The sequence below is a fragment of the Aethalodelphis obliquidens genome, unplaced genomic scaffold, assembly GCF_003676395.1.
Source record: "Aethalodelphis obliquidens isolate GAN/ISIS:26980383/991018 unplaced genomic scaffold, ASM367639v1 scaffold64, whole genome shotgun sequence".
Taxonomy (NCBI): Eukaryota; Metazoa; Chordata; class Mammalia; order Artiodactyla; family Delphinidae; genus Aethalodelphis; species Aethalodelphis obliquidens.
Window position 1 is genome coordinate 6,671,954 of NW_020838008.1, and position 13,622 is coordinate 6,685,575.

General features: G+C 37.3%; 1 protein-coding gene across 2 annotated transcripts in view; it reads left to right on the forward strand.

Moving 5' to 3' along the window:
• CAAP1 (caspase activity and apoptosis inhibitor 1) overlaps window positions 1-13,622 on the forward strand; it is a 52,035-nt gene that overhangs the window by 19,765 nt on the left and 18,648 nt on the right. For both annotated transcript variants that reach the window (XM_027088906.1, XM_027088907.1), the window contains exon 5: window positions 13,287-13,360. In XM_027088906.1, the coding sequence (XP_026944707.1) occupies window positions 13,287-13,360 (74 nt within the window). The remainder of the gene's footprint in view (window positions 1-13,286; window positions 13,361-13,622) is intronic.

Genomic DNA, 13,622 nt, shown 5'->3' on the forward strand with positions numbered 1-13,622 from the left:
TAGTGGTGAGAGTGGGAACCTTGTCTTGTTCCTGATCTTATTGGAAATGGTTTCAGGTTTTCACCATTGAGGACGAGGTTGGCTGTGGGTTTGTCATATATGGCCTTTATTATCTTGAGGAAAGTTCCATCTGTGCCTACTTTCTGGAAGGTTTTTATCCTAAATGGGTGTTGAATTTTGTCAAAAGCTTTCTCTGTATCTATTGAGATGATTATATGATTTATCTCCTTCAATTTGATAATATGGTGTATCACATTGATTGATTTGCATATATTGAAGAATCCTTGCATTCCTGGGATAAGCCCCACTTGATCATGGTGTATGATCCTTTTAATGTGCTGTTGGATTCTGTTTGCTAGTATTTTGTTGAGGATTTTTGCATCTATGTTAATCAGTGATATTGGCCTATAGTTTTCTTTCTTTGTGACATCTTTGTCTGGTTTTGGTATCAGGGAGATGGTGGTCTCGTAGAATGAGTTTGGGAGTGTTCCTCCCCCTGCTATATATTGGTAGAGTTTGAGAAGGATGGTTGTTAGCTCTTCTCTAAATGTTTGATAGAATTCACCTGTGAAGCCATCTGGTCCTGGGCTTTTGTTTGTTGGTAGATTTTTAATCACAGTTTGAATTTCAGTGCTTGTGATTGGTCTGTTCATATTTTCTATTTCTTCCTGGCTCAGTCTCGGAAGGTTGTGCCTTTCTAAGAATTTGTCCATTTCTTCCAGGTTGTCCATTTTATTGGCATAGAGTTGCTTGTAGTAATCTCTCATAATGCTTTGTATTTCTGCAGTGTAAGTTGTTACTTCTACTTTTTCATTTCTAAATCTATTGATTTGAGTCTTGTCCCTTTTTGTCTTGATGAGTCTGCCCTATGGTTTGTCAGTTTTGTTTATCTTCTCAGAAAACTAGCTTTTAGTATTATTGATCTTTGCTATCATTTCCTTCATTTCTTTTTCATTTATTTCTGATCTGATCTTTATGACTTCTTTCCTTCTGCTAACTTTGGGGTTTTTTTGTTCTTCTTTCTCTAATTGCTTTAGGTGTAAGGTTAGGTTGTTTATTTGAGGTGTTTCTTTTTTCTTAAGGGAGGATTGTATTGCTGTAAACTTCCCTCTTAAAACTGCTTTTGCTGTATCCCGTAGGTTTTGGGTCATCGTGTTTTCATTGTCATTTGTTCCGAGGTATTTTTTGATTTCCTCTTTGATTTCTTCAGTGATCTCTTGGTTATTGTGTATTGTTTAGCCTCCATGTGTTTGTACTTTTTTCAGATTTTTTCCTGTAATTGATATCTGGTCTCATAGCGTTGTGGTTGGAAAAGATACGTGATACGATTTTAATTTTCTTAAATTTACAAAGGCTTGATTTGTGACCCAAGATATGATCTTTCCTGGAGAATGTTCCATGAGCACTTGAGAAGAATGTGTATTCTGTTGTTTTTGGATGGAATGTCCTATAAATATCAGTTAAGTCCATCTTGTTTAATGTATCATTTAAAGCTTGTGTTTATTTACGTATTTTCATTTTGGATGATTTGTCCATTGGTGAAAGTGGGGTGTTAAAGTCCCCTACTATTATTGTGTTACTGTCAATTTCCCCTTTTATGGCTGTTAGTATTTGCCTTATGTATTGAGGTGCTCCTATGTTGGGCGCATAAATGTTTACAATTGTTATATCTTCTTCTTGGATTGATCCCTTGATCATTATGTACTGTCCTTCTTTGTCTCTTCTAATAGTCTTTATTTTAAAGTCGATTTTGTCTGATGTGAGAATTGCTACTCCAGCTTTCTTTTGATTTCCATTTGCGTGGAATATCTTTTTCCATCCCCTCACTTTCAGTCTGTACGTGTCCCTAAGTCTGAAGTGGGTCTCTTGTAGACAGCATATATACTGGTCTTATTTTTGTATCCATTCAGCCAGTCTGTGTCTTTTGGTTGGAGCATTTAATCCATTTACATTCAAGGTAATTATCGATATGTTTGTTCCTATTACCATTTTCTTAATTGTTTTGGGTTTGTTATTGTAGATCTTTTCCTTCTCTTGTGTTTCCTGCCTAGAGAAGTTCCTTTAGCATTTGTTGTCAAGCTGGTTTGGTGGTGCTGAATTCTCTTAGCTTTTGCTTGTCTGTAAAGGTTTTAATTCCTCCATCAAATCTGAATGAGATCCATGCTGGGTAGAGTAATCTTGGTTGTAGGTTTTTCCCTTTCATCACTTTAATTATGTCCTGCTACTCCCTTCTGGCTTGCAGAGTTTCTCCTGAAAGATAAGCTGTTAACCTTATGGGGAATCTCTTGTGTGTTATTTGTTGTTTTTCCCTTGCTGCTTATAATATGTTTTCTTTGTATTTAATTTTTGATAGTTTGATTAATATGTGTCTTGGCGTGTTTCTCCTTGGATTTTTCCTGTATGGGACTCTGTGCTTCCTTGAGTTGATTAACTATTTCCTTTCCCATATTAGGGAAGTTTTCAACTATAATCTCTTCAAATATTTTCTCAGTCCCTTTCTTTTTCTCTTCTTCTACTGGGACCCCTGTAAGTCACATGTTGGTGCATTTAATATTGTCCCAGAGGTCTCTGAGACTGTCCTCAATTCTTTTCATTCTTTTTTCTTTATTCTGCTCTGCAGTAGTTATTTCACTATTTTATCTTCCAGGTCACTTATCCGTTCTTCTGCCTCAGTTATTCTGCTATTGATCCTTTCTAGACAATTTTTAATTTCATTTATTGTGTTATTCATCATTGTTTGTTTGCTCTTTAGTTCTTCTAGGTCCTTGTTAAACATTTCTTATATTTTCTCTTTTCTATTTCCAAGATTTTCGATCATCTTTACTATCATTATTCTGAATTCTTTTTCAGGTAGACTGCCTGTTTCCTCTTCATTTGTTACGTCTGGTGGGTTTTTAACTTGCTCCTTCATCTGCTGTGTGTTTTTCTGTCTTCATTTTGCTTAGGTTACTGTGTTTGGGGTCTCCTTTTTGCAGGCTGCAGGTTTGTAGTTCCCATTGTTTTTGGTGTCTGTCCCAAGTGGCTAAGGTTGGTTCAGTGGGTTGTGTAGGCTTTCTGGTGGAGGGGACTAGCGCCTCTGTCCTGGTTGATGAGGCTGGATCTTGTCTTTCTGGTGGGCAGGTCCACGTCTGGTGGTGTGTTTTGGCGTGTCTGTGACCTTATGATTTTAGGCAACCCCTCTGCTAATGGATGGGGTTGTGTTCCTGTCTTGCTAATTGTTTGGCATAGGGTGTCCAGCACTGTAGCTTGCTGGTCGTTGAGTGAAGCTGAGTCTTGGCGTGGAGATGGAGATCTCTGGGAGATTTTTGCCGTTTGACATTCCGTGTGGCTGGGAGGTCTCTTGTGGACAAGTGTCCTGAACTTGGGTCTCCCACCTCAGAGGCACAGCCCTGACGCCTGGCTGGAGCACCAAGAGCCTTTCATCCTCACAGCTCAGAATAAAAGGGAGAAAAAATAGAAAGAAAGAAGATAAAATAAAATTTAAAAAAATAAAGTAAAATAAAGTTATTAAAATAAAAAATTATTAAGAAAAAATTTTTAAAAAGTTAAAAAAAGCAAACACACACAAAAAACAGACGGAACCCTAGGACAAATGGTAAAAGCAAAGCTATACAGACGAAATCACACACAGAAGCATACACACAAAAGGAGAAAAAGGGAAAAATATATATATATATCTTTGCTCCCAAAGTCCACCTCCTCAGTTTGGGATGATTCATTGTCTATTCAGGTATTCCACAGATGTAGGGTACATCAAGTTGATTGTGGAGATTTAATCCTCTGCTCCTGAGGTTGCTGGGAGAAATTTCCCTTTCCCTTCTTTTTTTGCACAGCTCCTGGGGCTCAGCTTTGAATTTGGCCCCGCCTCTGCGTGTTGGTCGCCTGAGGGCATCTGTTCTTCGCTCACACAGGACGGGGTTAAAGGAGCTGCTGATTTGGCAGCTCTGGCTCACTCAGGCCTGGGGGAGGGAGGGGTATGGATGCAGGGCGAGCCTGCAGCAGCAGAGGCCTTCGTGACATTGCACCAGCCTGAGGCACACCATGTGTTCTCCCGGGGAAGTTGTCTCTGGATCCCGGGACCATGGCAGTGGCGGGCTGCACAGGCTCCCAGGAGGGGAGGTCTGGAGAGTGACCTCTGCTTGCACACAGACTTCTTCGTGGTGGCAGCAGCAGTCTTAGAGTCCCATGCCCGTCTCTGGGGTCCGCGCTGATAGCCGCGGCTCGTGCCCGTCTCTGGAGCTCCTTTAAGGGGTGCTCTGAATCCCCTCTCCTTGTGCACCAGGAAACAAAGAGGCCAGAAAAGTCTCTTGCCTCTTCGGCAGCTCCAGACTTTTCCCGGACTCCCTACCCGCTAGCTGTGGCGCATTGGCCCCCTTCAGGCTGTGTTCACGCCTCCAACCCCAGTCCTCTCCCTGCTCTCCAAGCCCGAGCCTCAGCTCCCAGCCCCGCCCGTCCCGGCGGGTGAGCAGACAAGCCTCTCGCGCTGGTGAGTGCTGGTCGGCACCGATCCTCTGTGCGGGAATCTCCCCACTTTGCCCTCCGCACCCCTGTTGCTGCGCTCTCCTCCGTGGCTCGGAAGCTTCCCCCCTCCGCCACCCGCAGTCTCCGCCCATGAAGGGCCTTTCTAGTGTGTGTAAACCTTTCCTCCTTCACAGCTCCCTCCCACTGGTGCAGGTCCCATCCCTATTCTTTTGTCTCTGTTTATTCTTTTTTCTTTTGCCCTACCCAGGTACGTGGGGAGTTTCTTGCCTTTGGGGAGGTCTGAGGTCTTCTGCCAGTGTGCAGTAGATGTTCTGTAGGAGTTGTTCCACATGTAGAGTATTTACGATGTATTTGTGGGAAGGTAGGTGATCTCTGCGTCTTAGTCTTCCGCCATCTTGAAGTTCCTCCTATATGTAACTTTTAAAAGTGTTTCCCTGTGTTAATAAAATATTTTTTTTTTCAGTTAAGTGATACCATCTTGTCCGAGTTAGACAAAAGGGACTTCACTGTATTAGGTTGTTCTTGTGTTTATTTTTTTATTACGAAAATTGTCAAGTGTATAGAAAAGTAGAGAGAACAGTATAATGAAACCCCCAAATAACTATTGCCTAGGCCTAACAATTATTACAGTTTTCCATATTTATTTTATCTATTTTCTTGAAGTACTGTAAGTTGATTCTACATATTTATGTTTGAATTTTCAGCAAATGAGGACATTTTCCCACATAGCCATATATCTTGCGTGTGTTATTTAACAGCTTATTTATTTGAATGGTAAATGTATGCACATAGTATAAAGTTTTTTAAAGTATATAGTGAAAATAAGTCTCACTCTTTTTTCTGTTCCCCATTCTGAATCCCTTCTTGTAGGCAACCACAGTAAACCAGTTTCTTGTGTATCCTCCCAGAGAAATTGTATACATTTACAAATGTATAAGTGTATGTATAGTTTTTCTTGTCACGCAAATGGTAGCATACTGTGCAAACTGTTCCATACCCTTTTTTGTTTAATTTTTTCCATTTAATAGTATGACTTTTTTGGATTTTGTTCTACCTAGTGCATATAAGGCTTCATACACACACACACGCGCGCACACACACACACCTGTATACTATTCCATTGTTGAATATAGCAAAAGTCTATAGACATTTAAGTGTTTACTGTCTTCTGTTACTGTATATGTTGAGTATCTCTGTATATAAGTAATCTTGTTCTTTTGGACATTTAAGTGTTTACTGTCTTCTGTTACTGCATATGATATGAGTATCTCAGTATGTAAGTCATCTTGTTCTTCTGTGATTATATAAAGCCCTATAAGTTAATTGTTGGATCAGATGTTTGGGCATTTGAAATTTTAATAGATACTGCCTAATTGACTTTCAGAGTTTAAACCAATTTATACCCCTCCCCCAAAATGTGGAATACATGTTTTCATATACTTTAGCTAATATAATGTTATCTAACATTTTGATCTTTGTTCATCTGATAGGTAAAAAAGGATATCTCATTGGAATTTTAATTTATATTCTCTGAGTGAAATTGACTGTTTTTCCATATATTACAAAGTTATTTGAATTTCCTTTTTCTGTGAGCTTTGTCATTTTTGTTTACCTTGTGTGTGTATGTATGTAGAGGGCTTTGGTCTTTTTTTTTAAATTAATTTATTTTATTATTATTATTTGTTTTGGGCGCACTGGGTCTTTGTTGGGGTGCATGAGCTTTCTCTAGTTGCGGTGAGTGGAGGCTACTCTTCATTGCGGTGCACAGGCTTCTCTTTGCTGTGGCTTCTCTTGTTGCAGAGCATGGGCTCTAGGCGCACAGGTTTCAGTAGTTGCAGCATGCAGGCTCAGTAGTTGCAGTATGCGGGCTCAGTAGTTGTGGCTTGTGGGCTCTAGAGGGCAGGCTCAGTAGTTGTGGCTCACGGGCTCTAGAGCACATGCTCAGTAGTTGTGGCACATGGGCTTAGTTGCTCCACTGCATGTGGGATCTTCCTGGACCAGGGATTGAATCCATGTCCCCTGCATTGGCAGGAGGATTCTTAACCACTGCGCCACCAGGGAAGTCCCCTCTGGTCTTTTTAATCCGTTGTTTGTGATGTGGGTTGCAATTTTTTTTCTTTTTGCTTGTTGCTTTTTTTTTTTTACTTTGTTTATGGCTTTTATTGTTCTTTTGCACATGCATAAATATTTCATGTTTATGTAGTCTGATTTTATCAATCTTTTATGGTTCCTGGGTTTTATATTTACAAAAGTCCTTCTCTATTCTGAAATTATAAAAAGTATTTTTCATACTTTCTCTTAGTACTTTATGGTTTTTTAAAATGTTTAAATCTTTGATTCATTTGGAATTTGTTTTGGTTACCAGTTGTATTTGCTCATGTCTGTCTTTTCATTGAAATTTTCCACTGTAAAATAATAATTCTGTCTTGATGATTTAATAGCATATCTTAGTTTTTCCAATAGAAAGAAGTATTTTCCTATGAGGTCTTGGGGTCAAATTTTGAATGAAAACTGACCTGATACTTTGAGATATAGATGATGGCAACGTATAATTTTCAATATTACTGCTTGGAGAACTATTTCTTTAAGTAGGAGAAAGTCTGCATAAATGTAAAGAATGAAGGTTCTAGAGTTAAACTGCCTGCACTTTTAGCAGCAGAATTCCACAGCTTACTATCTCTCTGACCTTTGGCAAGTTAGTTAACCTCTCTGGGCCTCAATTTCCTTGTTTGGAGCATAGGGGTAATATCAGTACCTACTCACAGGATTGTGATGATGATTAAATGGGAAAAGATTGTAAAGTGCTTAGAATAGTAGTTGTTGAAATGCATTGAAAAAAATGTTGCTGTATTTGCTCTAGAATTTTTACTATGAATCACTGAATTTTTACTTTGAGTCACACAATCACTGTTCTTAAAATTCCACTTTACATTGATGAGTATTGGGGATTCCCTTCTCCAAATTCCTTTTATGAAAGCCTAAAGAAAGCAAAAGAATTCATTGTGATTTTTAAAATTATTATTCTTTACTGCTACTGCTTTTTAAAAATTTATTGCTTACAAGTGTCTAACTTTTTCATTTATTACAAACATAGTTTAAATTAAGAGAAAACTATTGTATACATATTTTAAAGCATAAAAGGATTTTTTTCACAAATGAGATCAATTTGTTAAATTGCCATTACTTCTGTATGCTAAATTCTTTTAGACATAGTATATGTATTATAAAGGGCTTGACTGTGTGCTTTTTGGCTGGTAAAGGGTAATAAATTGGTTATCTGTACCCCACTTATGTTCTTGTGTCCTTCTAAATTAGCTGTAATACTTAGGCAGACTATTCTATATAATAACTTTATCAGAAATAACAGAATACGTTTTTCAGAAAACCTTCACAGAAAGTAATCATTGACAGTATTGCGACTTAATGCTTAGATAGGACTCCACATTCAAAGTAGTAGGATATTTACACATCCTACTTGTGCACCTTTAAATAAAGCACTTATAAAGTGATCTCATACAAATTTTAAAACTGGAAAAGGCTTGAAAGCAGGAATATAGGGATAGAACAAAGAGGAGAACCTCTGTGATTCCCTTTAGTCACTTTTATATAGATTAGAGCCCCCATTTAGAGAATTGACTTATTTACAAAAACTTGGAGTTGTGGGGGGCAATTTATAGAATGAATTCTTAGAGAATCATGGATCAGAGAAACTGGAGTATGGTAACTGATTTTTGGAATTATGTTATTTGGGGAAAAGAAATGGAAACAAGGGTTAAATTTTGCTATCTTGAGGAATGAGCTTGCTGAGGGAAGCACTAGAGATGTGAATTTATTTGCTATTTGGAAAGGCCCTTTGAGAAAGATTGTTTTGCTCCATTCCATAGTGTTTGAGGGTTACATTTGAGCACTAGGTGATTTCATTTTTCTGAACTTGTTCTAAGGCTTTGTGGTACCCCAACTTAAAAAATATTAACAGTGTAATTTAGATACAAAAATATTAAAAGTGTAATTTAGATAAAAGTGTAATTTAGTTTTGGTTTGTTTTTTTTTTTTACTATATAGTTATGCAGGTTTGGACAAATTTATCTACCATCACAGCCACAATATAGACCCGTTCCATCATACCCAGAATTTCCCCCATGGCTCTTTGTAGTCCACTCCTTCTCCTGTGTCCAACCCTTGACAACCTGATTTATGTCCTCACACTTTTTCTTTTTCCGGAATGTCATATAGATAAATACAGTATATAGGCTTCTTTCACTTAGCATAATGCATTTGAGATTCACTTATGTTGCTGTGTATATAAGTAGTTCCTTCCTTTTCCTTGCTGAGTAGTTGATATTCCATTGCGTGGGTGAACCACAGTTTGCTTATCCATTCTCCAGTTCAGGTAATATAGTAGGCAGAAAAATGACTCTCTAATCTCCAGAACTTAAGAATGTGTTACTTTATATATTGAGAAAAGGGACGTTACAGATTTGGTTAAGGTTAAGGACTTTGAGATGGGGAGATTATCCTGGATTATCCAGGTTATCCCAGTCTCGTCACACTGAGTTATTAAAAGTGGAAGAGGAAGACAGAAGAAGAGTAGGTCAGAGAGATGTGACATGAGAAGACCTTGACTGGAAGCTGGGTAAGCAGCAAGGCAACAGGGATTTTGGCCCTACCATCTCAGAGAACAAATTTATGCCAACAATCCAAATGAGCAGGAAATGAATTCTCCCCTAGAGTCTCCAGAAAAGAGTGCAGCCTGTGGACACTTTGATTTTAGTCCAGTGAGACCCCTCCCAGACTTCTGACCTACAGAACTGTGATACACATTTATGTTGTTGTTTTAAACTATTGACCATATATGTGTTAGATCTGTTTCTGTACTCTATTCTGTTTTATTAATCCAGATGTTTATCCTTTCTCTAATACCATTACTATCTTGGTTACTGTAGCTTTTTACTCTTGAAATGTGATAGTGTGCATCCTTAAACTTGGTTATTCTTTTTCACAATTGTTTTGGCTACTCTAGTTTCTTTGCCTGTGTCTTATTTTTAATAGTAGAAAGCTCATAACATGATAAGCTGGCATCATTCAGCCTCTAGTTTTACTCCCAGGATAGTGGCGAGAACCAAGGGTATATCTGTCGTTAGGCCAGTTTGCCTGATTCTTTGTTAGCTGACTTTTTCCAAAGTGGGAGGAATCCTTCTGGTTTGGTTCTCTCTTTATCCTTCTGTTGAGGTCTCTTCCCAGTATTTTTCTTTTAGACAAGAAATTGATTTTTTTTTTTTCTGTTTAGCAGTATATTTTAAACCTTAGTAATTCACATGTGTGGTTGTTCTTGATTAAGTCCTACAGATCTCCCCAGTGTATTACTCTGATTTTAAAAAACAAATTCATTGGAGTTATAAGAAAGCATCACTCATAGAACCATATTTGGAGTAAAAGAAAGAAAGTTGGACTGATATTGGTTTGCGAACTTAAATCCCAAGGATAGATATAGGGCTCTTTTATAATTCAAGGCCAAGATTGTAAATTAAGGTGCTTTAAGGATCATTGCAGATGGGAGAAGAGAATTGGGGAAATAAAAACTGTCTTTTTTTTTCTTAATGGAAAAGACTACAAAAAACATTGCAAGATTCTTAACCCAAGCCAGATTTTTAGTGTGTTCCTTCCCTCCCCTCTTTTTTCTCTTCACCTCTTCTCTCTCCAGTTGTTATAAAATTCTTATATGGTTTTAAAGCGTTTGATAGAAATATTTAAATGTAATTTAACTATAAATTGGAATTCCTTTAGTTTTCCTAACTCTGACACTTAGTATGTTTTATTATGTTGGGGGAGACATAATTTTCTTACACTTTAAGACATTTCCTTTTTTGTTTCCGTCTTGCCTTTTATGCTCTTTAGTGAAAATCTTTAAATTGCATTACAGAACTCTGAATGTGTATGATAATTTTAGTTGCAAATCTACGTCTTGGAAAAATTAAAATTCCAAACTATTTTCTGGAACATTGTTTCAGCTTCAGATGATACTGATGTAAAAGCATCTAGCTTTTCACTTTTCAGCCACAAGGTGGTGTACTACCTCTACTGTCTGAAGTTTTTTCTGGTGATTTTCTTCAACAGCCTGATCAAATCCAACTTAAGAGAAAACAGAACATTATAAACATTCACTTTGGGCAATAAAAAAATTTGTTTATGACAGCAGATAGACTTTATAGAGGGGTCCAGTTTTATTTGAAGGGGATTCAAGGAGCTTTCACAGAGAAAATCAAATAATGCATAAAATAATGCACTTCACTACATTATTATTAATTTAAAATTTTTATTTGGAAATAATTTCAGAATTATTAAAATGTTGCAGGAATAAGAATAGTACAAGAAACATACATATATCCTGTACCTGGATTTACCTATTATTAACATTTAGTCCCATTTGCACACCTTCTCTTTATATACTTGTATATTTTCTTCTGAAACATTTGAGGCTAAGTTACATACATCATGACACTTTACCTCTAAATACTACATTGTACTTTTCCTAAAATAGTGATATTCTTTTTCATATAACCGCAATACATTGTTAACTTCAGTAAATTCAGCTTTAGTAAATTTAACATTGATACTTTTATCCAATCTGCCATCAGTATTTTAGTTTGTCACTTGATTCAGTAATATCCTTTATAATGTTTTCCCCTCCAGTTGAGCAGTCTCAAGTCAGTTATAACATTTAATTGTCATGACTCTTTAGCCTCCTTTAACCTGGAATATTTCCACAGCCTTTCTTTGTCTTTTATAACATTGACTTTAACTCCCCTCCCTCTTTTTAATAGAACATTACTCATTTCCACTTGCAGTTTGTCTCATGATTCCTCATGATATAGATTATACATTCTCAGCTATAATGTTGCGTGAGTGATGTTGTGTCTTTATTAGGTATTGCATATGCCCATGGTCCTTTTAATGATGATGTTACATTATGTTTTTGTTCAAGTCATTTTTTGAAAAAGTTAGGTGTATGTGTTTAGAAGAGAAATAAGTGCCATTCAGGTATTAGAGCAAACAAACATTTTCTCTAAAGGAATATACTTAGAAATAGATTAATGTTCCCAGTAGGTAAAGTCTAATTTGACGTAAGGCTTGAGGTGGCATATTTTAACTTTATTCTTTGCAGAGCTTTTTTTTTTTCTTTTTTTTGGCTGCGTTGGGTCGTCATTGCTGTGCTTGGGCTTTCTTTAATGGTGGCGAGCGGGGGCGACTCTTCGTTGCAGTGGCTTCTCTTGCCATGGGCTCTAGGCATGCAGACTTCAGTAGTTGTGGCTCGTGGACTCTAGAACGCAGGCTCAGTAGTTGTGGTGCACTGGCTTAGTTGCTCCGTGGCATGTGGGATCTTCCTGGACCAGGGATCGAACCCTTGTCCCCTGCATTGATAGGCAGATTCTTAACCACTGTGCCACCAGGGAAGTCCCCTTTGCAAAGCTTTTAATGTGGTATATTGGCATTTAATCTGCCCCTAGATTGCCAGGGTGTGTTGTTGATATCCTCCTTGGGATCTGCTAGTCATTCTGGTGAAAGAATAAAATCTGAGTAGGCAACATTAGACAGAAAGAAGGATAAAAAATGGAGCTATCTTAATTATAAATCTCTAAGATGTCATAGTACCAAGTTAAATATTTTCATAGTTTCTATTTGAGTTTGTACTGTATTAGTAAAATTTTAATACAGAACAAACTTATAAGTGCCAAATGTGTTGACTGGAAAGAAAATTGTAAACTTCTCAAAGAAATAATCACAAGTCTTTATCCTTATTTGAGGGATTTGTTATTAAGTGGATATAAAAAGTTTTGTGAATACGAAAATTTCCTAGATATTTCTAGTATGTTAGTCTTAGGGTGTGTATAAAAATTCTCAGAAGGTAATAGATATGTATTTTAAAGAAGATAGTTATTTTGAATATTTACAATAATTAATGTCTTGACTTTTGCTGTGAAGTATTTGTAACATCAATATTATAATGGTATAATGCTCTCTAAGAAAGAGTATTAGTTTAGTTTACAGCTCTTTTGCAGAAATAGTGAATCAAGAACTTTTTTTATGGCATGATCTTATACATAATCCATTTACTTTGATTACATATGTATATTACAAATAAGATATGTATTTTCCACATCCTGTAGACGCCAAAGCATTTGAGGTATGAAATTAGATGAATATAAAATAATTTGAGGCTTCCCTGGTGGCGCAGTGGTTGAGAGTCCGCCTGCCGATGCAGGGGACACGGGTTTGTACCCCAGTCCGGGAGGATCCCACATGCTGCGGAGCGGCTGGGCCCGTGAGCCATGGCCACTGAGCCTGCGCGTCCGGTGCCTGTGCTCCGCAATGGGAGAGGCCACAACAGTGAGAGGCCTGCGTACAGCAAAAACAAAGAAACAAAAATAATTTGAATGCCAGAGTGCCCATTAAATTTAACAGTTGAACTTGAAAAATTACTAGATTCTTCTGTGAGTTATGACTTCTCCCATCAGTTACCCTGCAGAGTATTGGAAGGGAGAGAAAATTAACCTCGGTATTCATTCCAGGTTTGTTCCTTGATTTTACAAAGTATACTACTTAAATTGGTAGCAGTTTATAGCCGCTGCTTCTGACACTTGTATACATGTTTCTGAGTTTCCAGAATGTACTGAATGGTACCCTGGGGGCTGAGAAGAATTCACTGTCTTCTCAAGTGTATAACTTAATTCTAGGAGCCTCAGCAGTAAATATTATTTCATTGAATAATGTTTAAAAGATTGTTTTTATTTATTTTCATTCCTCAGACAAGACATCTGTGTAGATTCTACCTCATCCCTGAGAGAGAACAAGCAACCTGAAGGTTTGGAATTAAAACAAGGTATGGATCACGTACTTAACTTTTTCTGTAACATTTTACCTGAAAATTATAAGCATTTTACCAATAATAAATTTTCACAGTCTTCCAGTTTGCCCCCATTTTATAGATAAGGAAACAAAATAGTTTATTTAGTCTAAGATCAAGAGTAAGATATACATCCTTTATTTCATGACTCCTTTAGCCATTGGAGTGGTTCTGTCTTAGTGCTGTATGGTTACAGATGCCAACAGAAAGGTGTCATTTTTGAATAGTTTTAATTCAG